The 26,700-nt window shown below is 34.8% G+C and overlaps 2 protein-coding genes, 1 long non-coding RNA gene and 1 pseudogene across 3 annotated transcripts; 1 reads left to right on the forward strand and 3 right to left on the reverse strand.

The window, feature by feature from the left end:
• Window positions 1-1,189: 1,189 nt before the first annotated feature.
• LOC132642129 (mitochondrial import inner membrane translocase subunit TIM44-2-like) lies at window positions 1,190-4,985 on the reverse strand (annotated as a pseudogene).
• Window positions 4,986-5,101: 116 nt separating this feature from the next.
• On the reverse strand, window positions 5,102-7,203 carry LOC132642205 (uncharacterized). The gene is made up of 3 exons (XR_009583067.1): window positions 7,018-7,203; window positions 6,140-6,196; window positions 5,102-5,391 (listed from the first exon to the last, which is right to left on the reverse strand). It is a non-coding gene; the product is annotated as an uncharacterized LOC132642205 (long non-coding RNA).
• Window positions 7,204-14,317: 7,114 nt separating this feature from the next.
• Window positions 14,318-15,847, forward strand: LOC132640190 (uncharacterized). The gene has a single exon (XM_060356672.1). It carries the CDS (start codon window positions 14,700-14,702, stop codon window positions 15,657-15,659), a length of 960 nt encoding a protein of 319 aa, XP_060212655.1. The 5' UTR covers window positions 14,318-14,699; the 3' UTR covers window positions 15,660-15,847.
• Window positions 15,848-19,395: 3,548 nt separating this feature from the next.
• Window positions 19,396-26,408, reverse strand: LOC132640191 (geranylgeranyl transferase type-1 subunit beta). Its single transcript, XM_060356673.1, has 11 exons — window positions 26,000-26,408; window positions 24,582-24,657; window positions 24,422-24,480; window positions 24,172-24,311; window positions 22,309-22,364; window positions 22,151-22,227; window positions 21,537-21,582; window positions 20,526-20,650; window positions 20,139-20,209; window positions 19,973-20,060; window positions 19,396-19,857 (listed from the first exon to the last, which is right to left on the reverse strand). The coding sequence occupies exons 1-11, from the start codon at window positions 26,207-26,209 to the stop codon at window positions 19,708-19,710; spliced, it is 1,098 nt and encodes a 365-aa protein (XP_060212656.1). The 5' UTR covers window positions 26,210-26,408; the 3' UTR covers window positions 19,396-19,707.
• Window positions 26,409-26,700: the final 292 nt, after the last annotated feature.

Genomic DNA, 26,700 nt, shown 5'->3' on the forward strand with positions numbered 1-26,700 from the left:
AATGTAGGCTCAATACATCAAGGATACGTAAACGTTCGGATCGTCATTTTAGGGGTTGAAAAGGTGCCCCAAGTAAGTTTTATTTGTAAACTTTAGGTTTAAGTGTTCTATATACATAGACATCCATTTTTGTTTGAAGACTTGTTGTCATTAGCTTAAGATTTTTTATTTTTAGGGTTTAGATTTATTGAAAATAAAGTCGTTGCCAAAAGGTTTTTTACTTCTTTAGCGCAGTATTTTACTGCGCTAAAGTTTTTTTTTTTTTTGTTTGTATAGCGCAGTAAAATAGCGAGCACTAAAAAAAAAATTTGGCAAATTTCTTTTTTTTTTTTGCAACACTTAGTGTGTTTTTTCATACTTTGACCAACGATTAGTCGTGTGTCAAGACTTCGAAACGTCAAAATTTTATATAGAACCTGATATTTTTTTCTGCGTACAATAATGTAGGCTCAAACATCAAAGATACATATACGTTCGGATCGTCATTTTAGGGGTTGAAAAGGTGCCCGAAGTAAGTTTTGTTTGAAAAAACTTAGTGTTTGACTGTAAGGTTATTTTAGTCAACTTTATATGTCGAGAAAATTAGTCAGCTTTATTTTCAAAAATTGAAACCGCAGAAGTGAAATTGACATTCACAGCTACATTACCCCGGGATTTTTACGTTGAAATCTATTGCTTATCATCATCTTATAAGTAAATAAAACTGAAAATTTCACGCCAATTTGGGGGAAAATTGAAATTGAATGGGATAAAAGGTGTTTTTTTTAAAATCGGCTCGGCCAAACCGCCTTCCGGCCGTTTGTCCGCATACGCAAGTTAAAAAAAAACACGTAAATCAGACGTCCGAGCGCAAAGTTATGACCATCTAAAGTTTGACCACTTTACAACTAGTTTTTCTCCCTATATTTTTTAGAATTATATTTATATTCAAAATAAAGTTAGGTCTTGATTAAAAAATAACACGCTAAAATCAAAACCTTAAAAAATAAAACATTTAAACCTTAAACAAAACTTACTTCGGGTACCTTTTCAACCCCTAAAACGACGATCCGAACGTTTATGTATCCTTGATGTATTGAGGCTACATTATAGTACGCAAAAAAAAATAAAAAATTAGGTTCTATATAAAATATTGACGTTTCGGAGTCTTGACACACGACTAATCGTTGGTCAAAGTATGAAAAAAATACTAAGCGCTACAAAAAAAAGATTTATTAAAATAAGATGTTGCAATCTTTTTATGAAAAAAAACACTAAGTTCCTTAAGTGTGTTATTTTTTAATGCGTAACTTTCTTTCGAATATGTTGCAAAAAAAAAATCGCGCAAATCGAATGTCCGAGCGCAAAAAATCGCGTATATTCGAAATAGTGATCTTGGAATTTGTGAACAACGGGACTATCACTCGTTTCCAATTTCTCACGAACATCTTCTGTAAACTGTCATCCAGAACATAAGTATTTAACATAACTTGACATTAAACGCATTCCAGATCCAGCCATGTATATCCTCATAGGATTAAACATAAACAGTGGGAAAAAGTTGAAAATGAAAATCTATTACTAGCACAAAAGATAAAATTACGTTGAGAATCAGATAGTACCTACTCGAACTTTGTTGCAAAAGGTTCATACATTGCAATGAAGCGCTTAGAAAGAGGGTGACCCTGCATTTGAGAATAAAAAAAAATCAGTGCAGATTAGTAATATGCGAAAATACAATTTCACTCGCATCTCAACAGGCTCTAATAAGCAAGAAATTACTTTTTCCTTGAAGGCTTCCCATTACTTAGTCCATTTCGATTGCTTTGATGGTAAGACAAAAACATCAGTTCTTGTGCTCCTCTCAAAGTTTGATGAAGTTTCTTGTGTGGGGGCAGAATACTCGAGGTGCTTTCTCTTAACAGAGGTACCTTTCAACTCGTCCAATATGATGTCATAGCCCTTCTTTGCAAAGTCAACAGGCTTTGCTTCTTTTATTTTCTGAAAGAATGGTGAGACTTTCGATGAAGCAGCAGATTTAACCTTGCTAAAAACTGTTTCCGCACTATCACTGGAACCAGATTGGTGTTCCTGTTGATTTTTTGCAGAGGCAGACTCACTACTTTCTTTGGTATTTGGACTAGAAGTGTCAAGGTGACTGCTTGATCCTGGAGGTTCTTGCTTCCCCACTCCAAAGCTTTCTTTGACCTAAATAGGAATCAGAGTTAACTGTCATCTCCTTAAAGAGTTCACCATAATTGGGCACTTTGCCAAAATGAGTTAGGTACAAAATTACCAACCTCCTCTTTTGTAACAGATATTTTTCCCTCCACATTGGCATAAACCTACAAGACAAATTACACTAACTCAAAAGGAAGTGACTAAAACTTGACAATTTTGAAGGAATTTTCAAGATTTGAAGATTGAAAGATCAATATCTTTATTAGAATTCTATGAAAAGAACTCAGAAAACACAAGATGAAGATACAATTAAATGGAATACTAACAGGATAAAGCTCTACTGCAAAGCAGTGTTATATGAGGCGCTGAAAGTGTTTACGCTCCATAAACCTGAATTTCTACTTAATCCAACTTGTTGCTGCAATTTAAAGTATGTAAATATGTCATGCCTGGACTTCCCTAGCTCCCTTCACTTTTGTACTAATTGCACAGCATGATAATCTCATTCTCAAATATTAGACCAGCACCAGAGAAACTGACAGAGGTTGCACTAATACCTTTTTTGCTGTAGCTTCAGCCTCCGTCCAAACACCATTCACATGTTTGTAAAGCGTCCCAGTTGTCTGCTTCGTTCTGCATTAGGCAGTTCACCATTTCAGGGCCCCCATTGGAAGGTCTGCCAGCCTTGACATACAACAACATGTCTCGGCCCTTTAAGGAAAAGGCTAAAACCGCCTTAAATTTATATTAACAGGATATCTATAAGGCACCTTGTTTTAAAATCTTCTTTCACCCCTTTCAACTCCTCAGCTTTCTCCTTCAGTTGCTTGACAGACTGTTGGAATTCTTGATTTCTGCAGCCATAAGCATTGATGAATAAACCCAATCGCACTAACAAAACCCCAGAGCATATAGATGGAGAGGGAGACACAAACAGCTTAATATTTACTAGTAACGTTGAGAAGTAGTTGAACTCTCTCCCTTCTCGCTTCAAAAGATACCAACATGTCCCCATACCAAGTTACCAACTACCCCCGAAGGAAAAAATGAAATGCTCAGAATCAAGTATGCTGATACTGCATTTCCAAAGATCTTATCACACTATCCCTTTCATCCTTTCAAAGAAATTCTCATCTCCAAAGGCATTCTGGATTGGGAACTAGTAATCAATGTCATTTCTTTGCTTACCGCTACATACTATTTTAAAAGTTTTGTAAATCCATTTCCTACGTGAATAACATGTTAACTACTCATTATTATGAAGATTTTTAATAAAAAAACTAATTATAACAGGTTCTTTCTAAACAGTATTACTAATTCTAAAGTGACATGTATATGCCTTTTTTCTGTAATTTGATGCTTAAAAGCACTTTTTTCTGGAAAGATACACCAAACACCAACTATTTTTTATTAATACTAACAAAATCATTTCTCAGTTTGGCTGAACACCAACTGTTACAGCTCCAACATACTTTCACCAGAGCACTTAAGCAAATTTTAATGTCTTGGCCAAAATGTTAATTAATATTGCGATGGTACCTGCTAAATGCAACAAAATACTAAAAAATAGCGACTCCTCAATCTACGGACTTTGAGCTAGACACAACAAACCTGACATTCATACCCGGAAAAATTGGGGGATAAAACGAACTAAATATCAGAATCAAATTTCACAGCTAGCATAAAATATTTTTTCGTCTTCACTACCATTACAACAACATACCCAGTGAAATCCCACAAGGTGGGGTCTGGGGAGGGTAGAGTGTACGCAGACCTTACGTCTAACTTGGGAGCAGTTGCGGATTCAAGATTTACACTCAGGGGTTCGAAAAAGAAAAAAAAACAAAAGCTAAACATAAAAAAACATTGTCCCTAGGAATCGAATCTTGGACGCTGGAGATAATTTTGAAGACCAACCACTTGAGCTAACCTTTTACATTTGTTCAAAATATTCAAAACATATATATGTATATAAACACAAAGAATCTACCCTCTATATATAGTGAAATTTTTTGCCGAGGCGAACACCCTCCCTCCCCCTTAAATCCTCCCATGCTTGGAAGGCAAAGAGGTTGTTTCCGATAGACCCTCGGCATAAGGAAAAATAGTGCAAAGCAGTATGAAAAAGAAATAACGGGCGCGAATAAGCCATGGCAGAATACTATGCAAGTATGAATAAAGCAGTCTGAAAAAAGAGCAGTAACTACCAAATTAGACGATAAATGAAGTACAAACAAAAAAGTGGTAAAGCTAGAGTCTTTCACACTATAAAATGAAATATAAGTACTGATGCGTTTTCATTTGTCCTTGAGATGGGGGGTGTATCGGAAGCCTCCCTACCCGTCAAAAGGTAGGGGTAAGGTCTGCGTACACTCTACTCTTTCCAGACCCCACTTGTGGGATTACACTGAGTATGTTGTTGCTGTTACCGTTGTCCAAGCAAAAAAAGTGGTAAAGCTAGAGTCTTTCAACTAAAAAAAGAAATATAAGTACTGATGCTTTTTCATCTCTCCTTAAGCCGGGGTCTATCGGAAACAGTCTCCTTACGCGTCAAATGATAAGGGTAAGTTTTGCTTACACTCTATTCTCCCTAGACCCCACCTGTGGGATTACACTGGGTATGTTGTTGTTGTTACCATTGTCCAAGCAAAAAAAGTGGTAAAGCTAGAGTCTTTCAACTAAAAAAAGAATTAAGTAAGAAACTAGAGCACTTTGCATGAAATAGCAAATACATACCTGTCGACTTGGCCTCTAACCTGCTTGGAAAACTCATTGAATACACTATAAGGACGACAAATACCCACGTACCTCTCTACTCCAACCACCTATTGTCACGACCCAGCTAGGGGCCGGACGGGTACCCGGGACTAGCCACCGAGCACCACTCGTTCTAATACTCATCTTACTCATTTAATGCCTTTTTACCAATTTTATACACGAATTGTAGGAAAATCATATTTTATATAAAAACATAAATACTTATATACATTTGCCTCTCGGCCATCAAAATAACATATACATAATAATAACATCTTGCGAGACCATCTGACCCACACTGCGTATCTACGAGCCTCTACTGACATACTAAACATATAGACGGAACAAGACTCCGTCATGCCCAAAATATGCATATATACCAAAAGAAGAACCATAAGCACCTCCGGACAATGGAGTACTCTCGATCAGTTGACAGCTACTAAGGGTCTGGACCAAGCTCACCTTCCTGTCTACCTGTGGGCATGAACACAACGTCCAAAGAAAACAGACGTCAGTACGAACATTGTACTGAGTATGAGAGGCATAAACAATGAAGAAAGACAGTGATAATATAATGTGAACATCAATATGAAACATCTGAATCTGAATGACAATCATAAAAGAAGTAATGCATGCTGTCTTACTCATACTCATCATAATCTCATATATGCATAATATGCAAGCTGCCCGTCCATATCGGAACGGTGTAATAATCAATAACATTAGCCCGCGTCCAGGCCTCCCGCGTCCGGGGTACCATCTCATGCCGCCCACTAGTGGTGTCTGCCCATGCCAAAAGGTCATGGTGTATCCGTATAGCTGCCCGCCTTGGCGGTGACTGCCCGGCCAATTAGGCGCGGTGTAATATGATCATGACATGCTCATAAAAAAATACTTGTAATAATATGCTTATCATAGTACATGCATAAGACTCAAGATCAACTATACTCTATCGGGGTGACGTAAGGTCGTGATCCCCCGATTTCATTATGGAGCAATTATTGACATTCTGCCTCACCTTGAAGGAATTAGTACATAAGGTGAGTGTAAGCAATAAATAGCATCATTATCAATATGGCATCATCATATCATATCTCTTATCTTATATAGACATTTATGGACTTAGGCTTCTAGCTTTCCGGAAAATAGGAACTCATGAAGAGGAAAAGAACTTATGCTATAGGATTCATGCCATTTGAAAGAAAGGACTAGCCTCACATACCTTTGTCGTTTAGCTATGTTATCGTTCACTTGCTCTCCTCCAATGTCACGTCGTTACCTTAACGAGAGAATTCATATTAACACTAGTTAATAGATTATAAAGACGCGTCGTAAATTCTAGAGAAAATTGGGCAGCATTTCCCCTGTAAACTTAACAATCCTCGAAATTCCAACTTAGCCAAACATCAATCAAAATACCAACAACAACAATACCAACAATTTCATATCAAACTAGACTTAAATTCATTCTTAAATTACTCCCAAAACAGCTCAATATACATTCGGATGCCAATGCTTGTATACACTTCTTTATTTCCGTATATCCATAATATAACAACAACAACTACAGCCAATCCCCCGATATTCCAGCCTACAAAACAGTCCATAACGACCATAAAACAGTCCCCAAAATATCATCGCAAAACAGCCACAAATATTATACCAAACAGCTCCAAAATATAGTCACAAAACAGCCACAAAAATTACATAAAACAGCCCCAAAATTTTGTCATAAAACAGCCACGAAAATTATATAAAACAGCCCAAAAATATTGTCAATAAACAGTCACGAAAATTACATAAAACAGCCCCAAATATCGGCACAAAACAGCCCGGTATACGCTTTGTATACAATATCTTTATACGCTTTATTCTCCCAAATTCAAGAACAACAACTTATCAACAACTTCAACAACAATGTCAACAATTATTATACATCATAACTCAGCTAATTCCATCAATTTAATCCACCTAAAACAGCCCCTTAATCCATAAATCCCAACAAAACAACAAACGAGTTTATAATGCTATTTTCTCCGTTCTAATCCGCTAAAACTCTAAATAAACTTGCTAACAATGAAAAATGGACCTTAATCTTACCTTAATTATGCAGCAACCACTTCCACCCTCTCTTTCTTGGCTGATTTTTAGCTCAAATTGAAGGCAACGCGACGTACAACACTTTTCTCTTCAGGAGCTTCGCGATTCGGGGCTTAGATTGTGGTCAAAATTTGGTTTCTTTCTCTATCTCTCCTCTCTCTCTCTACCTCTGAAATTTCTGGGTTTTTTGAGGTCTGAAAATGAAAGAGAAGGCCGAATTTTTTCATTAAATGGCAAAGAAAATGGGCTGACCCGACTTGGAATCGGATTGGGCCGAATTTATTGCCCAGCTTGACCTTTCTGCCTTAAAATGTTCATATCTCCTTATCCCGATGTCACATGAAGACCCACGACCTATGGTTGGAAAGCTATTTCAATTATCTACAACTTTCATTCTGGGAGTTTTCCCAAATTCCCAAAGGACGATAAGGTTATGACCTCCCGAAATCAAATCACCCGAAAACGTATCTTAAAAATATTATTTTGGAGGGCTTTCACTTTGATTTGGCTCAAGGGTCCTTCTTGGGTTGTGTTTAACTTCGCATATATTATTCATATAACTTGTCATATGTTCTAAAAAAAAAAAATCTCGACATGTGGACCCCACCTCAGCTTATGAATAATTCATCGTACGAAAATACGGGATATAACACCTATGCAAACACAAAAAATGTTACAGTACATTACAAAAAGAATAAGCAAAAGCCATTAAATAACCACAAATTCAAGAACCTGTTGTTGTGGTGGAGTTAATATCAGCCTGAAAGTAGGATCTTTATATATAAACCAATCCCTTACAAGCTTTCTGCTAACCATTGGAACCTTTTGTTTCTGACAAAAAGAATATCAAAGATCTTGCTTTATTTAGGGTTAACTAGTAACTGAGAATATTAATCCAACAGGTAACTTTGTTTTAAAAATTAAATTACCCCTCAACTTTAAATAATAGACTTTATTCTAGGAGCCGGTTTGGAATGACTTATAAGCTGCCTATAAGCTGCTTTCAGTTTTTTTGAGTGTTTGACTGACCAACTTAAAGCCATTTTGTGCTTAAAATAAGCCCAAAAAATTAATTGAGCCCATTTGGTTTAGCTTATCTAAAGTAAGAGCCCAACTTATTTTTTTTGGCTTATAAGCTGTTTCCAGTTTATAAGTTGTTTTTTTTTAAGCTCATCCAAACGGGTTAACTTTTCTAAATATATATATATTTTTTTTTTATTTTTTTTTTCGTCTTTCTTAGTAACTGTAAACGGTTTGTCCTTGAAAGTGGGACACAAATTTGTCCATTTGTCAAGTAAAGAGGTGTCTCACGCAAGTATGACTTGGCATGTGAGGCACATAGTAAAACTTTTCATAAACCTATAGCCGGGGCGGAGCTAGGTAGGCTCGAGGGGGTTCAACCTCCTTAGCGAAAAATTACACAATATATACAAGATTAAAATTATTTTCTTATGTATATATAGTAGATGCTGAACCCCCTTCGCTTCTTCGTGTATTTACTTCTTCATATTTTAGAACCCTTAGGTGAAAATTCTGATTCCGTCACTGTCTATAGCTTGTTGTACCATTCTTTATAAAATCATTTCAAAGATCCTTGCTAATAGGGTCTAGAAGGTGATTGCTTTCATCCCTGAAAGAAAGATAGCTGATAACATTATTATCCTTGCACATGAACTTGTGAAGTGGTACTAGGAAGTACATTTCCCCTTGGTGTATGATTAAGATAGACTTGCAAAAAGCCTACTTGGATTCTAGCCAAAATTATTTCTGTAACCAAATTATTTCCTTTTCCAAAGTAATATGTGTGTGTTAATTGGCAACTTATGCCTGTGTAGTAATGTGTCTCTGTTAATTTTTCTTATTTATACAACCCTCATGTTTGGGTAGCCTTGCGTGCGACTAATTTTACACCTCTCATCGGTACATGTACCGTGTAAGTTTATTCACTAATATTTAAACAAATGAAAAGATATTACGCAGTATTTTTGGATCATTTGCACTTTTGCTCCTATTTTGTGCTGGTTTTTAATTTTTGTCCCTCGAGACAAATAATTTTTTTCGCAAGGCATAAATTTATATTTTTGCATTGTAATATCTCACAAATTCTTTAATAACATAGTTGAGTTATAAAAGGAATTTTTTTAAAATACTTCGATTCTACAATGATTTTGTTGGGTAATACACAATGACTATTTGTTTATTTAAAAAAAAAATATATATACATATATATATATAAGTTCTCAATCAAATAAAAGTGCGTTGGTTTGTTCAATGACTAGGTATTTGTTACAAAGTGCGTTGGTTTATTCAATGACTAGGTATTTGTTACAAACCAATCCTAGACATTCTGGAAATTTTCTCAATTATGAGCCCGTTTGGATTGGCTTATAAGTTGCTTATAAGTTACTTATAAGCTGTTTTCAGCTTTTTTGAGTATTTGGCTGGCCAGCTTAAAGTCATTTTGTGCTTAAAATAAGCTCAAAAAAATAATTGGCCCCATTTGACTTAGCTTATCTAAAGCAGCTTATAAGCTGAAAACAGCTTATAAGTAAAAAAAAATAAGTTAGATTACCCCAACTTATTTTTTTTAGCTTATAAGCTGCAAACAGCTTATAGGCATAAGCCCATCCAAACAGGCTCTACATATTGTTGTTCAGTTACTCCTTTTATGTAGTCATTATCTTCGTTTTATAGGCTTCATAGATAGTCTTAGAATTTGATTATGAATTCACATTATGCATATATTGGATAATGATATGATAAGAAAGTGCATGAACGCATCTATAATTTTCCAGAATGTTTACTTGAATTGAGATCCAAATATTATACTACTGTTTAAAGAATTGAATTGAGTCACACGTTTTACTTGAGTAAGAATATATTAAAAAGTCAAGATGGTCCGTTTGGTCAAGTTAAGGCAAGGCACTGAATGCCACTAGTAATATTGTTGGCTTTAGGTCTAAGCCTGCACGGCTTTAAAATGCATCAACTAGGATGTAAGACTTGCTTATCTATATACCCAATATCTCTCCTATGTTTTGTTGATATGGGACTCTTATCCTAAGCTAAGGTGTCACATATATTTCTTATTTGTTGTACGTGATTTAATTTGAAAAGAAAAAAGCATGACCATATTGTCCACAACTGTAAAGCTTGGTTCAGGAGTTGACTTCGGAATTTGTTGAATACTATTATTTGAGTATTGCTAAAAGTTGTCGAAACTAATTAAGTGAAGCTAAATCAGATATTTGGAAGCCTTTGGAGCCAATTTAAGGAGAGTTGATCAAGAATTGAAGCCATAGAAAAATGATATACGACCAACTTTACACATTTTTGTGAAACTCCAGACATTTAGTTGAAACTTAAAGCGAATACTTCATACATTTTGTCTGAAGTTTGATTTCAACAAGCCAAACTTCAGATTTATATGTTTGAAGCTAATCTTAAAACGACTAAACGTACAAAAATCATACTTTTTGGCTATGTTTTAAATAAGGATCCTCAAAGTGGCTATCTGTGTACAAATATACACATGAAGCTCTGGGCCTTTCAAGGCTACTGTTGGCCCTAGTGAAAAGCCCATTACTAGTGTGGGCCAGATGACATTCTAACTACATTAAAGGACCGCTCGTTCCAATCAAATTGCCAACAAACTTCCCATTTGATGAATATTGACATATGTGGGCCTGATAATTGATAAGACTGACTACATTAAGGGCCCACTTGTTTCCCCACAAACTTCTTCTTATCCTTTGTCAAAATCATTGGATTCTTCCACCTACACTTTTTCCTTTAATTGACTTCAATTTAGTTTATAACACTTTGGAGAATATCTATAGGCTAACTTGCATTAAAAAATTGTTTTCTAATTCCATGGGACATTGATTGATTAAGAGTATGTCTTGCAAACATGATAAGAGGGCCCAATTTTGAGAAGAAATTGCACGATTTGTTCTTCAAATGAGCTGGTTTTTAATTTTGGTCCTTCAGGTGGCTGATCTTCAATTTTTGCTCTTTAAAATCGAACTTATGCCTCGCGGCGCATAAATTCTTTAAGGGCGCAGGAGATAACTTGTGGAATTATGATGCGAAAATTTAAACTCATGCTGTAACCCCCCCACCCCCACCCCCCCGACAAAGAAATTGAACGGTTTGTTCTTCAAATGAGCTGGTTTTTAATTTTGTCCTTCAGATGGGCTGATCTTCAATTTTTGTTCTTTAAAATCGAATTTATGCCTAGCGGCGCGTAAATTCTTTAAGGGTGCAACAGATAACTTGTGGAATATTATGATGTTCAAATTTAAACTCATGTTGCGCCCCCCCCCCCCCCCCCCCCCCAAAAAAAAAAGTTATTTGTCTTGAGGGATAAAAAATTAAAGACCAACACTTAATAGGGGAAAAAGTGCAAAGGACCTCAATTTTGAGGGTCCAAATAAGAGCCCATCTAAGTCCGTTTCTCCCGTGAGATAGTCTTCACTTGTCACTTTTCGATCATATCTTTGAAAAATAGTTATTTCATAAAGTTTTAAATTCTGCATGTGAAATTCCATGATAATGTCATGAAGTTCCACCCGTGAAATTTGATATTCCGTGACAGTGACTATTTTTCAATTACAAGAACCGAAAATAGCTATTTGTGAATTTTTACCATTTAGTTTAGATAAAAACAGAATGATCAAAATACACTAAATATCATCTTAAAAATTATTAAATTATTAATTTTGTAATAATCCAAATGGGACAAAACTGACCTAGAAAATTCACCAAGATGATTTAGGTTTAGTTGATTAATTGATTGAAATAAGATGACAGTCACGAGGCTTTAGATGCATGAAGTTAAGTGAGTCATTCCTAGGTATGAAGTTATGCTAATCTTAGTAACAGGAGTTTGGCTTCTAACAAGACCTAATAAAGTGAGCATTTTTTAAGAAAGTAGATCTTTCAATGTAAGACTTTAAAATAGATGATACGATCAAGAAATAACAATGATAGACATGATAAAAGTGAAAATTAGGAAAAATAAATCAATGCAAAATAGAAGATAGACGACAAGATAGCTGGCATAAGGCTTTTCATAAATTTGATTGGTGTAATTAAGCATGTTACTGTATTAATTAGTCTTTGACCGGATTAAAAAAAAAAAACTTTTTGAGGCTACTTACAACTTACAAGCCCCAAATTGAAACTAAAACAGAGGCAGTTAAAGTATTAAAAAATTGTTGGGGTTGAAAGTTGAAAGCTCTGTGCACGTGAAAATGTTGTTCATAAGACGATGTAAATGAGCCAAATGTGTAAATGGCATGTATGTGAAAGCAAAATAAGGTACAAATTAGAAAGAAAAACAGCTAGATCGTGTGGCCCATTTTAATGAGTGTTATAAATGGTGCAACACTAAAGTAACAGCCCCTACCTAAAGTATCTTATGTAGGTCTAATAGGTCTAGAAATAAACGGGTAATTTGAGATTTAAGGTTTGTCCGGGATCTTAACATTTTTAGCCAGCTAGCTAGAAAAACTTTTACCTGTCTAATTATAATGATTTGCAATTGTCGTTGATATATGCTTGGTATATAACAAGTGTATAATATATATAGATTTAGTAATTAGTAATCCCTATTTTGGGAACATCCAGTACAAATGTCATTGAATGAAGTCACCAATTACTAAATTATGTAATACACTTTATTTATTGGGTTACATACAAATATTTCTCTAGAGGTTTATAATTTGCCGTTTGGGAACATTTCAGCCTGATGCATGTAATAGGATCGAGTACTGTACTTTTTTCGAGGCGGGCTTAATAAAAGAACACTAGAAAGCTACGTCTGAGGTAAAGTTGGAGATGAATGGCATTCCATAGCGCGCTAACTAGTAGTTTAGCGGAAAATTTTATCCATCGCTAAATACTCTTCTTTTCATGTGATAAAGCAATCCTCACATATTCAGACCTATCCATTCTATAAATCCTCTTTCAGGTAGAGCCCAGTAAAGAGAACCTTGTACCCTACTTCACTCTTACGATCCTTTTCTATCCCATTTTTTAGCTTTCAAGTATATACTAGTGTGTGTTTTTTGCAATACAAGTTGAACATTTGTCAGAAATCCTTGCATGCTTACCTATAACTTACCCCCATTATTTTTTCAAACACTACGCAAATGAGCTAGGATAACTACTCCCACTAAAAGGGTGGCAATAGGATAAGGAAAAGACCGATTATAGCGAAATAGTAAATATTTCTTTATTTTTAACTAACTCTCGGGTTCAAACTGAAAATGAAGTTGCCTTCGATAGAAAACAATTTATCCTTAAACTGGAATTTCTCGATGCAAATTCGAATTAGACGAATTTCAAAACAGATCTCAACACCCAAAAAAAAAAAAAAGGATAAGGAAAAGGAATGGGTAAAAAAATCAGAAAAGGAAAGGGTAAAGAAAGTAGCAAAAGGAAAGGGGAAGAGAGAGACCATTGATGAAAGACAGGGCACTTTTCTAAGTGATCCCATGTGAACATCTCTAGAGAGATGTGACCTTACTATTATAAAGTATAACTTAGACAATTTATTCAAATGTACCAACAAAAAAAAAACTAGACAATGGTTTTTACCTACTTTTCCCCCCAACTCTGTCTCCAATCCTCACTCTGTCTCCAACTAGTGGTATCAGCAAAGCTCCTCATTCTGAAAAACAATATTAGATAAAAAAAAAATATTATCCACTTAAATTTTGGTGAAAAAATTACTCGATACATGTGCTGATAAAAAATAGCAAGTAATCGATAAAGTAATTTTGATTCACACAAATTAGTTTAGACTGTTATCAACAACAACTATGACTCAATTCTAACCAAATTGGGATTGACTATGTGAATCACACTGACAATATTGTTTCCTTTAAGCGCATCTCAAACCAATACATTTTCTATTGGTATATAAAACTTTAATAGAAATAAAAGACTCTTAGAAGATATAGGACCGAAATAAACGTATTAACAAGATTAAAACACAAGCGCAACTGAAAATATGTATTAGAAGTTCTCTCAATTTTCTGTTGACATATAAATCTCTAACAGCATAGTTATAAAAAAGGCCCCTCATTGTAACAGTGACTGACATGTACTGTTCTTTAGTTAAGTGTTACCTTCACATAAAAACGTTTTAAATAAACCCCCAAAATCAGATTTATTTAGTTCTCTAATTAAAAACTAAAGTTAAAAGAGTTAAAAGAGTGTCCACATCTGCTCACTTAGATTCTATTGGAGTTTTTTTTTTCTTTCCTTTTTTGTCCATGGGTGTTTTAGTAATACCAAAGCTGTTTCTCTATATAGTATCATCATTTAGCAAGTTGATTATCAGCAAAAAGGCAAGATCTTTTTCTTACTTTTAGTCATTTTCTTTATAGTTGGTTTGAATTTTTTAGTAGTATATGCTTTCTCTACAGTTTCAACTCCAAATAAAGATTAAAGACAACTTGCTAACTCTATCTTGTTCTTCCCTCTGAACTATTGTTCTCTTCTTCTTTAGGCTGCCACTCAAAGTATCCATTTCTAGTAATTTTGGAAGATGCTATTCAAGAACCTGAGGCAATTTTGAGGTGAAATATTGGATTTTTATTTGTCAATTTGAGGTGAAAGATTGGATTTTTATCAGTCTTAGTTTCTTGATTTTGGTTCAAATAGATGTAAAGATGAAATCTTTGAGCACTGTTGGACTTGCTCTAAGTATAGTATTTGGTTGTCTTTTATTAGCTCTTGTTGCTGAGCTATACTACTTGTTATGGTGGAAAAATAGGATTGTTAAAACAAATCTTGAAGATGGTAAAGTAAGAGAGTTTTGCTATATGTTTTGTGGGAAATCAAGAACTTCTTTGAATCCCAATGCCTTAAAATCCCAAGAAATTTGTTCATCTGATACACAACTAGTACATGAACCAACTCAACTTCAAGTTCAAGTTCAATCTAATGTGGATTCAAATACTGATTTTTGGTTCAAACCCTTTGGAGATGAAGCAATGGATAATGAATTTATGGGACTTTGTGGACCACCAAGATTTTTGTTTCCTATCAAAGAGGAAACAAAAGAAGATTTGGAGAGTGAAGATGGAAAATCCAAAAGTGAAAATAAGAGTAGAAAAGGATCAAGAACTAGAAGTTTGAGTGATTTGTGTCTAAATATTGAAACTCCTTTTTTAACTCCACTTTCTTCACCTTCTTGTTTTACACCTCCTTTAAGTCCTATTGTTATGCAAAAAAATAGTTTCAATTTCAATAACCCTTTTCTTGAATCAGCAAGTGATGCTGAGTTCAACAAGTTTATAAGGTCTAATTCACCTCCACCAACTTTTCAATTCTTGAGGGATGCTGAGGACAAATTTTGTAGAAGATTTGTGGAGGAAAAAATCATCAAGAATGATGATCATGATGTGTCATTTCAAGTTAATCAAAATCTTGAAGTTTCTTCAAGTTCAAAGTTGTGTAAAGATGAGGAAAATAGTGGTCCATTTATCACACTGATTTTCCCTAAGAACAGAGAGGTACAACCTGATCAGCATCACGTACAACACTCAAGCTCTTCACAAGTACTCCCTTTAGCTTCTTCACCTCCAATAATGAAGTTGCCAATCCAACAGGTGAACCAACAAGAGTAAATTTTGTTTCATCCCCACCCCAACCATCCATTTGATTGTATTTAAAAATGACTCATTTTTCTTTGTTTGATTAGTGTATGGTTTTAGAGCTTATTTTGCTTGCATCATTTTGACTTGGTGATTTTGGAGGTGAAGTTAATGACTAAAAGCCAAGTCATAGTGCAATATTATTGGAACTTCTTAGTTTAGTTTCTTTTTTTTTTTTTTTTGGCTGACATGAAATTTATAGAGTGGCAAAGCGATAACGTGACGAATGGCAAGTCATAACCTGATGCCGGAAAGTAGACCTCCCGATCATCTGTATTTTCTGACCGATTCATGCATAGTTCAACTACTTTAATGTGGTAAAGAATAAGTAGTTCTTTCACTTAACGATTATAGCGAATAAAGTTTTGTGATCATACTTGAAGTAAGTTGAAGGCTATATTATTCGGATTCATTAAAAATATAGTTCAACATGTGTCAAATTCTCCAAAATAGTATATTTAAGAGTATATACTGATATGACAATATTTTTAAAGAATTCAAGCAAAGATCAGTTGTGAAGTTAATGACCAAAGTCTATAGACTCATAGTGCAATGTTTTCTGAAATTTTCTAAGGGGGAACAACATTCTTTGCAGACTGCCACACTGCAAGTGATGACTAGATTCCACTGTGTGTCTGAAGCAAGTGGTTATTTGGGGTGGGGGATGGAGGAGGAGGTTGGTTTGTTTCTATTTAATTTCTGTCTAAATACACCTGTAATCATTCAAGTGGATAATGACAACACAAACTGAGACAAAAGAAGTTGAAAACAAAATATTATTCCACTCTTTTAGATATTGTCTAGTCTAAAGTCACATTTTCAGATTCTTTGAAAATTTGTTAGATTCTTTTAAAGTAATGCATTTCTAATGTATCCAATATGAATGCGGTAATATTTTTGAAAAATCCGAACAACATAAGTCTAAGGCATAGACAAATTCAGAGTACAATATATGAATTTATTAGAACTCAATAAATTTTAATCAGATCTTTTATATATATTAAGATATTTACTAAATATTATATATTTAGACGTGAACCGGATTATTGCTATATATTAGCTTAAAATTCTTATAAGAACTTATCTTTGTAAAGGCACCATAATATGGAGTTATGGAAGTATCAGCAAAGAGAATGAAGCCTCATTTACAAGTCATGATCTTCCCATCTTTTTATGCATGCTCTTGAATCATAATGATCTTTCACTAATTTCTTTTCTTTAACACATGTAACATTTTCATTTGAAAATTGATTGACCCACCACAAAGCAGTCCCTTTTACCCAGACAAAGAGATCACCAAAAGCCTTCCTTTTAACTTTTTAGAATTTTGCCCACTAGTAAAAAATCTTTAAAATGGGAGTGCTTTTTTTTTTTCTTTGAATATCCGATATTCAGGATCGAATAATTTGAATTTGAATCAATAAGTTCACTGTGTGCTAAAGTACCTAGAGGACTTCTTTGTTGCAGAAGTCAAACTCGAAACCTCCGATCAAACTTAAAAAAATTTCAAGTATTATTACATCACTACTCGATGCTAAACAAGCATTTATCTACTTTAAATTCGGGAAGTTCCTAGGTGATTATGATGGGAAAACTTTTTTTCCTCTGATACTCGGTTTTCTAAAGTCTACTTGCGTTGAATAATCTTACTTAGGAGTAAATACTCTCTATCAAAAGATCCTTTATTTTCCAAGCTCAAGCACAATATTTATAGCTAACGATAAAAAAATATTACTATGTTTAGGAATGTTATATCTTTTTCAATAATCCCGACATATTTCAAATGCTTGAATTCTTTTTTTTACTGATGGTGATTGGTCATGATATTGACGACTTTCTTCTTTTTCGACCAAATTCTGATTTCATTTTGCTTTTCCCGATCGTCGAATGCCTCGACTCTTTTCATCACTCCTCTCCATGGATTCATGTGTATCAAAATTTGGAATTGTCGTTTCTTTAAGTTCCCTTCTTAGTGATTATATAAAGTTGGACCAAAGAAAAGGTACCAACAAAAAATAATGACAAAAGCAGGAGAGGTATAAATAAATTTGTGGAGTGTGTGTGATGAAAATTGGCGTTTTCAGTAAAGAACAAACATGTACACTTGTGACTTGCCCGTGATTATATCTCGTGTTGCAGGCCGAAAGGTAAATATCACCTTAAAGAATCATTTGCTCCATTTGCCTTTACATACGAGCCTCTTTTACTTTTTCTAGATTGAAAATATATTATATAGTATCAAAAGAAAATGAAATAAATGGTCAACTGAGTACTGACCATAAAAAATTCTAAGATAAAAGTAATAGATCTCGAGTAACAAAGGGTTGGGGAAAAAGTTTACACCGCCAAACAGGGGCGGAGCTAGCCCTTCCGGTGTGGGTTCGACCAAACCCTGTAGCTTTTATCCGAATCATATATTTATATTAATTTTTTTGTTAAATATGTACAAATTATTAATTAAGAACCCAGTAACTTTAAAGAATTAGAACCCCGAACCCACTAGCTTTGAATCCTGACTCTGCCTCTGCTACCAAAGATCGTGGTAGAATGAATACGAGCACTCTACTCTTAATGAAAGGTCTGCCATTTGGGCCTTGGATATGAAAAGGTCCTAGTGCTTTTCGCCTTAATGATTTCTACACGATCATAAATTGAATTAGTCTAAATGGGTACAGGACATCGGATGAAAATAAAAAATAAAAGATAAATTTCCCCAAAGACCTCCAAATCTTGGAAGAAAATTTTTGAACCCAAGGGTGTGATTTAGTGGTCAACGAAGTGGAGGAGGACGGTGGGTGAGGGAAACAATGAGATCTCAAGTTTAGTGATTTCTTTTCATTTGCCTAAGCTTTCAGGGGCGGAGTTATTCGATGTCTTTACCAGTAGGAGGTAACAAATACCAAGTAAATTAGTCAAAGTGTGCACAAGATACCCAGACACTTACATCATCAAAAACAAAAAAAACAAAAAAAAAGGGGCCTCCCGGTTTAGAAAGATAAACCAACTAGAGACATGACTGCCGGTGTAATTTCCAGCTCTTTTTACACCTTCATGATAATTGCTAAAAGAAACCATATAAAAAGTTTCTAGTACTTTTATTTTATACGATATTGGCTTGACATGAATTTTAAATGGAGAAACATGATTATTGAGGATTCATAGCCGGCATTAATTTGTTTGAAATTGAAGTATAAAAATTGTTGTTATTAAGTAGTCAAAGTGACTATAAAAGTTAAATAACCTAACGAGCATCCTTGCAGGAAAATATTCCCCAAAGACTTCTTGCTGATCTTAGTTTTAAACCACAATGCATGCTAGTCTCATTTTGGTGATTGGAATTTAACGCATATTGCAGATTCCTGGTTTTAAATAAATGGGAAAGAAACTTTTATTGGAGGGATTACTATAAAAGTAAAAAAGTATAAAAACTGTCTCGCGACCCCATAGCAAACAACCATGGCTAACGATAAAAAACGTACACACACCAGATGTTTGCACCGAGTCAATAGATGCATGACGTGTTTGTGCAAACTTTTAACAATTAACTATGGTTTATTAACATGCATTCTCACCTCATTATACCACTTTAACTATAGTAAATTTACATAGTTTGGTGTAAATACCAAGCGCGGATAAGTACTTACCCTTTTACCACAAGACCAAAGCCCCGAGGGCTGAGGCAATCAAATCCTTTATTAAACACCCAGGATAAGTGATTATTTATGACAAAGCCACAAGTATCATTAAAATCTCGGAGCAGAATGTCAAAAATGCAATGCTACAATAATTAGGCGAGATCCCTTTCAAAAATAATGAACATAGCTAGGTCAAAATAAAGTTGTCATCTATGCCAAAAAAATATCTTGAATCAAATATGCTATAGTTTCATAATATTGTCCAACTTCTATCTCCAGGCAACTAAGAGTGCAACTTAATTGTACCTGGGCCTTGAAAACCCTTGTATCATGCGAGTGAGGCGAGATTCGTAGTACTAGCTGCACAGGTCCAAATGACAATTGGATCAAAGTCCTGGGTGGACACCATTTGGTATACCCAGTTCAGTGCAGATTGATCCGAGGCCAGGTTCCTCTAACATACTAAATGCACAATATCCATAGTAGGCGTGATAAAGATCTGGTAGCTGACCCGGAGTTTTACCAAAACCACCATACTGTAGAACCAAAAAACAAAACATGTTCGAACGTTAGCAGCCGAAACAAAAAAAGCCAGTGGAAACGTTCATTGAGTCATAGATGAGAGAAAAGAAAGAGGAGAAGCCATAACACCTGGGATTGACAGGTGAAAAGAAATTTACGTAAACCTTCATAGTTGATGAACTTGTGAGCTCCTAAGATCTTTAAAACTCCTCCAACCCTAATCAAGGGTGTCAACTTATCAGGCCAGAAGATTACAAAATTGATATCTATTGAAGATAAAGCAATTCGAGCTCACCAGAAAGCGTAACAAGTGTCAGTAGCTTTGTTTAGTCTACCTTGGAAACCACCATCAGAAGCTGCCTGTCTCTGCAAGAAGGAATGATTGAGTCACACCAAATGCAAGACAGTAGATCAAGTGACCCATTTCTCAGTCAAAGGACCGGATTTAAGGATTGAATTGGTAAAAATAGTTATCCCAGCTGGATGTTTTTCCTTTTTTCCCAAAGAAGTAGGTGCTCCTGTTTCCTTATTTTGTTCTACATTACATTTTCTTTTCAGGTTGTATCTGACCAATTATTCACTATCTTAAAACCATTACGTTTATTCTTTGGAGGAATACTGAAAAGCATATTTAGCAGAGGAATTTAAGAACATGTTCACACAGTACTCAATGAAAATTTACCTGTAGGCTCCAGTCTAGAAGCAAGGGGACGTTTATAAAGCAAGAGGATACATTCTTCGACAATATATCATCTTCAATAAATCCCATCAATCTGAGAGATGCAACCGCACAAAAAGTGGCACCACCTGTTATACTAAACAATCACCCTCTATGAGCACTATCATAATACCATTTCAAGAAAACTAAAAGATGATTTAAGAGTATGCTATTGCTAGCATATTTTACTTTCAGCTTTCTGTCGACAAACAAACAAAAATAAAATGACAGGTAGATTCATTTGGAGCCCAGCAGAATGTCTTTTTATTTTTTCTATCCCCCCCCCCCCCCCCCCCAAAACACACAAAAACCCCGTGGCTCAAATCAGAGACAACACAATAGCCATTCTATACATCCGATAACTACAACTATTGTCAGGGTTAGGATAATAGATTGATTTGCAACAAAAGCAAGTCTAAAAATAGGAAAACAAACCATCTTTCACTTTTATAACTTTAAACTTTCAACCCACGTTTTAAAAAAAAAAAAAGGAAAAGATCATAAAAGTGATATGAAGGATAAGCAGTTCAAGATATGCAAAATAAATGATCCAATTGACAGGCTGCCCACAGAAGGAAACATTCAAAGATGAGCTTATCTGTTTCCCTTTTTTTTTCTTTTTTCCCTTTTGTCCAGCTGGATTGGGCGATGTTTCCGGAGTCCAAGAAGGAAGATGAGGAAGCAGATCGCATATCATCCGCATAAATGAAAGAAGCCATTTAAGTGCTTGCCTCCTTTTAATTCTATCACCCTTTTTAATTTTTCTCAAATAGACTTGCAACAGTTTATTTGTCTCCCCACCCCACCCCCCACCCTCCACCAAGCAAAAAAGAAGAAGAAAGAAACAGTTTCTAGTAATGAAAATCTTATACCTAGAAGATCCTTATATGAGACTTCTAAAGAGTATGACATTAATTGCATGAATGGCAAAAACTAGGAATCTAAGTAGATGCATCAGAGGGAGTATTCATTCACCATGTGATTCTGAACCAGGAGTTAAACCAAAGCCACCATCGTATGACTGCATGAACCAGACAATAGTGTTTGAGATGAGAAGCATTACCAAGAATCATACCAAAAGAAAACTCTAGCAATTTGAAAATTAAAGTGATGCATCTATAACATTGATTTTCATTAAAAATCTCAGGAATGAGAGAATTATTTATCATAAGGGCATCATTTATAATACTTAAACATTTCTAAGACCTTTAATCCTGAAAAGTTTCGCGAGGTTTTTCAGGTGGCAGTAATAAAGTACAATGAGAAACGCACAAACATTGAATAAAATCTAAAAATTCAAAATAAGGATGTGAATGCTCAAATGCTCTCTGTAAAAGTAAAATTTTCTCCTAATAACAGTGTTGTCTATGACAGCTTGCATGCACCTCGACTGTACAAAAATTAATACTTGACTGGGTTTGTTTGCAACCAATAAACTAAACATAGTAATGTTAGTTAATGGAATGATTTTGTATATGCCAAATATGGGATATGATTAAGTTATTTAAGTTCACATCATCTGAGCGCTAACTATATCAAAAATACAGAATAAGAAGTTTAGTGAAAACGGATGCTCGTACTCTGCATACCTGACAGTTTATAATGTACTCTTTGGCTTTCTCTTTGTCAATGCCAATCCAGTTTTCCAACATAAAAGAGATTGCCGCTGGTATGGAGGTAAGCAATAATTAATTTTCATTCTAAAGTGTTTAAGTGCAATAAGCTCAATAGCAAAGTATCTTCATACCTGCACAATATACAAAGCGGAGGTCTGTCTCTGCCCCACTATGAATGGGCATAAAGCTGGAAAATGAAAAAAAAATAAAAGCAGTCGTAGTTAATTAAAACGAGACTAAATAGGCATAAACACACACCTCATATCTTCTGAGGTCAAGATTATGGCACACTCTTTTGCATTTCAAACTTTTCCAATTTATTGTGATAAGGAAATGGAAGTGGAAGAACAATGACATACATTTTACAGTTGGGACATGTGTACTGGAGCCTTATCAATATTTTTATGTAAAAGATGCATCTAATGGTATAGCTCTCAAGACGTGTTGGCAGAATCAATAATATGCATATAACCATCTGTGTGTCCTAGCTTTCAGTCAGCAATTGATTGATGTCTCCATACATAAGGAGACGTATAATTGACATATAAAAAGGTGTATATACCATGGCTTAAGTACTTTCAGTGCTTTCTTTTTTTATTTTTTAAATCAGTAAGCCTTTGTCCTTTTCTTTGCTTCCTTCTTTTCCCTTTTTGTTCTTGTTTCTTTTCATAGAGGGATTGGGTGGAATTGTCATTGCCAGCACATTCTACAGGATAATTGAATTAGTTTGCACGAAAAAAAAACGACCTTCATAAATAACAAAACAACATAATCCGAGGCATGAAATGCTGAATAAAAGATAGAAGCAATCCTTTTTGGACATCGCATAGTTGTTTCTCAAAGATGTATAATTCGTTCACCATTTAAATCAAGCGCATTCCAGTAGGTCTAAATTCTATTAGATTTTATCATGCTTGTAAATAGTAGATAAGGGGCTGATTCAGAAATTCTATTACACACAATGGTTTGGAGAAATATTAATGTCGTGAGCTAAGAAAATGATAACTCTGTTTCCTAGACCTTGCAGGATACAAAGAAAGAAAGATACAATTTAGTCATTCAGTATGGTCAGTTAATGTTGTCTTGAGCAAGAAGGGTGAAAGAGCGTGATGAAGGCATGAGGCCACACCTCCGAACTTTTAGCTTCAGGAAAGCACTTGGGATAAAGGGCAGAACTCTCACAAATATAGATTCTCTATAAAAGTGATCGGAAATTCGGAATAGGATGAACCAGGTTGGCTGGTTAATCTTGTCATCAATATTACTAATAAAGCTCAAACATGCTTGAGTAACAGCATTCACATGATCTTTACACGCTGAGATGCAAGTTATAGGGAGCTTCAGTTTTAGAAGTCGCTTGGAGCATACAAAGAAATGAAGCTTCACCTGGTGAATACAAAAGTATATTGCATGTAAATGAACGGGGTTTAGACATCAGTTGCAGTAGACCAGTAGGTGGTTCTGTCTGTTTCTGTAATTCTAGCTGTTTTCATCTTTGAAATTGAAATTCTAGCTAGTTTTCTTTGAAATGATATCGATATGAGGCTGCATGAAGCAACGCCCACCTGCTGAAATGTGCTGCTTCACTTTGTGAATGTTATAATAACAGAAGTGGTCATATGTGAAGGTTAGACAAGGGTTATATGGTATACCATTTTCCTGATGTAGGAGTTGTGAATAGTATGGTCCTTTGTCTCTTAAATTTTCATTTTCAACATGCTTTGCTGAGCAAAGTTACTGGTTACTGATTTTTAATAAAAGAAAATGATATCTCCAAATTGAGAATCAATGGGGTTGATGCCTAGGTAAAGATTGCATTTACCATTCTAACTTCTACTATATGTGCGACGAGAGTAAGCAAAGGCGATGAAGTATAGACACAAGGGTATTTGAAGCTTAACGGAGAACTTTGCTCGGCAAGCAATTTTAGATACAGAATGTATCATAGATCAAAGAGTTAAAATCCATAGAAAGAAAAGCCGTAAAAACTGTACCTCCCATCACGTTGCTGAAGATTTTTCATTGATTCGACGATTGATGTGGAATCCAGTAGAGATAAGTCATAGCCAAGAGTCTTCAATACGGATAGCGCGCAGTAAGTACTCGCCAAATGACTGCCATTGGGCATTGCATCCTGTGTAGAGACCATACGATCGGTAAATCCAGAGGAATAAACAAGTTTTTCTAGATCGGCTTGTTTATCCTCAACAAAATTAACAATTAACAATAACTATGTTCTTATACCCCATTGTCATTTGGTCGAAATTGAGAACTTCTAGAACCATGGAACCCATAAAATTGTCCTGCACAAAACCAGAAATCCCCAATAAATTTCTATCATCTTCAACTTAAGGACTGCATGACTAATCAAAGTTACTACTTTACATAAACAACTGAACCATACCTTTGCTCAGTTCAGCTTCGTCTAGCGGATGAGCTTGCAGTGATAAAACCCACTTAATCACCCCTTCTTTGTCAACCTGGCATCAACAAAAAGATTACTTTTGCTAACCAACTTTTCTAAACATTCACAATTAGATAATTATAGTACTTTTAGGCTTTTCAAGTTTTCAAACAGCTCCAAATTTGACAATGGCGCATTCTATTTCATTGTTACGCAATCTCAAAATTAAGGGGAATTTTTGAGTGCTGCATTCGAACATAACATCATATCTGGGTTAGATAACAGAATAAATCGAGAAAACTATATTAAGGCTGTGGAAGATAGATACTTCACAAGAAAAATGAAAAAGTACTCCCTCATCCCAAAAAATAAGAATTCATAATACAAGGCTCAGTGCATCTCATTGTTGTATACTACAATGAAAAGAATTCTTCTGTAACAAAATTTACATATTTAAAAAATACAAAAAAACACTATCCCTCAATCCCTCATGAAAAAATTGATTTAACCAATTTACTCTACTAATGGTGGGAAAAAACAATGCACTGGTTGAGATTTTATATTGATGAATATCACATCAAAGTTCAGAAATTTGATTACTTAAACGAATGAAGCATCCTAAAATTTAAAAAACGAGTAATATAATCAGCAATGTTTTAAAAGGCGGGGGCGCAAGGCGATGCGCTTTACGCAGTATGGGGCGAGGTGTGAGCCCCGAGACACGGAGCGTAAGTCCCATGGATCTACGGGGCGTAAGTCTCATGTATCTTCAATTTTATAATTTTATTACTAAGAAAATAAGCAAAACTAAAATTTTCACTAAAAATCTGCAAATAAATCACAAATAATATAGAAAAATTATTATAATTATTATTTGAAAAGATAACAACACAAAAATGACAATAGCCGAGATAATCTTTAAAATGAAATCATCATCATCATCGATCTCCACATCTACTAGTCCTTCCCACCCTCAACTAATATTTGAACTGATTTTTGTTTATATATTTCAAAGAAGGAGAAAGGTAAAAACTGAAAGAGCAATGACGAAAATTGGATAAATTGCCTTAGGAACATAGTGCTATGGAATTTCTGGGGCAGGGCGTACCCAAAAAGCTCAAATGAATAATTTTTTTTTTTGTCTATATTGAGTAGTTAATTCTACGTTCAGAAAATTGATTATTTGAACGATTGAAGCATGCTAAACTATCATAAACTGTAATATAATCAGCACTGATGCAGTATATAACAAATTTATAATTAAAATCATCTCAAAAGATGATTGAAAAAGAAAATACGGACATAATCTGGGAAAAACAGAGTATTAACTACTCAACATAGACAAAAAAATAATAATTCAATTCTCTGAGAGTAGTGAAAATATTGTTGATATCTAAAGGGACAAAAGGACCACGTACGCGATCGAGAGATCGAAGAATGTCGAGACCGCAAATGACGAAGTAAGCAAGAGTAAGACGATTAATCTCTTGCGATTGATAAGGTGAAGGTAATAACTCAAGCATCATCTCTAAGTAGCAAATATGACTATTTTTATCGAAGAACATAGGGATTGAATCTTCAGAATCTAGATCGGATAAGCTTAGAAACGCATCATCTTCCTCCGCCATAGTCGAGATCTAGCCGCCGGCGAGAAATTCCGGCGAAGTTGGAATTTCAGTATTTTGTGGTGCTTGTTAAAAGCACCCCAAACACGAAGAGTCCTTTCTTTTACTCTCTTTGATGGTATTTTAAACGGGAAAGGGTAAATATAACCATGTACTATCAGAAGTAAGGGAGTTTATGGTTGGTTTGAGTCCATTATACTTTACAAAATGATCAAATCATTTTAGTCAGATTTTTTAAATGTCAGAATCAAATCTAGTCAATTAAGTCTTTTTTTCATTGTTTGGGTTTTTGTCGGGTTTTTTAGTTTGTTATCGGTTTTTATTTAAATATATGACAATATACATCTAAGCAAATATTAAATTGACTATATTCTAGCATATCGCACTAAATCAATTACTCTTATTTGAGAAAAGGAAGAAATATAAACCTAATCAAGTAATATATGCACTCTCTCCAAAAATGTGTGTGCATCATCTAACAATTGAGTAATTTT

Source organism: Lycium barbarum, chromosome 5, assembly GCF_019175385.1.
Source record: "Lycium barbarum isolate Lr01 chromosome 5, ASM1917538v2, whole genome shotgun sequence".
NCBI lineage: Eukaryota > Viridiplantae > Streptophyta > Magnoliopsida > Solanales > Solanaceae > Lycium > Lycium barbarum.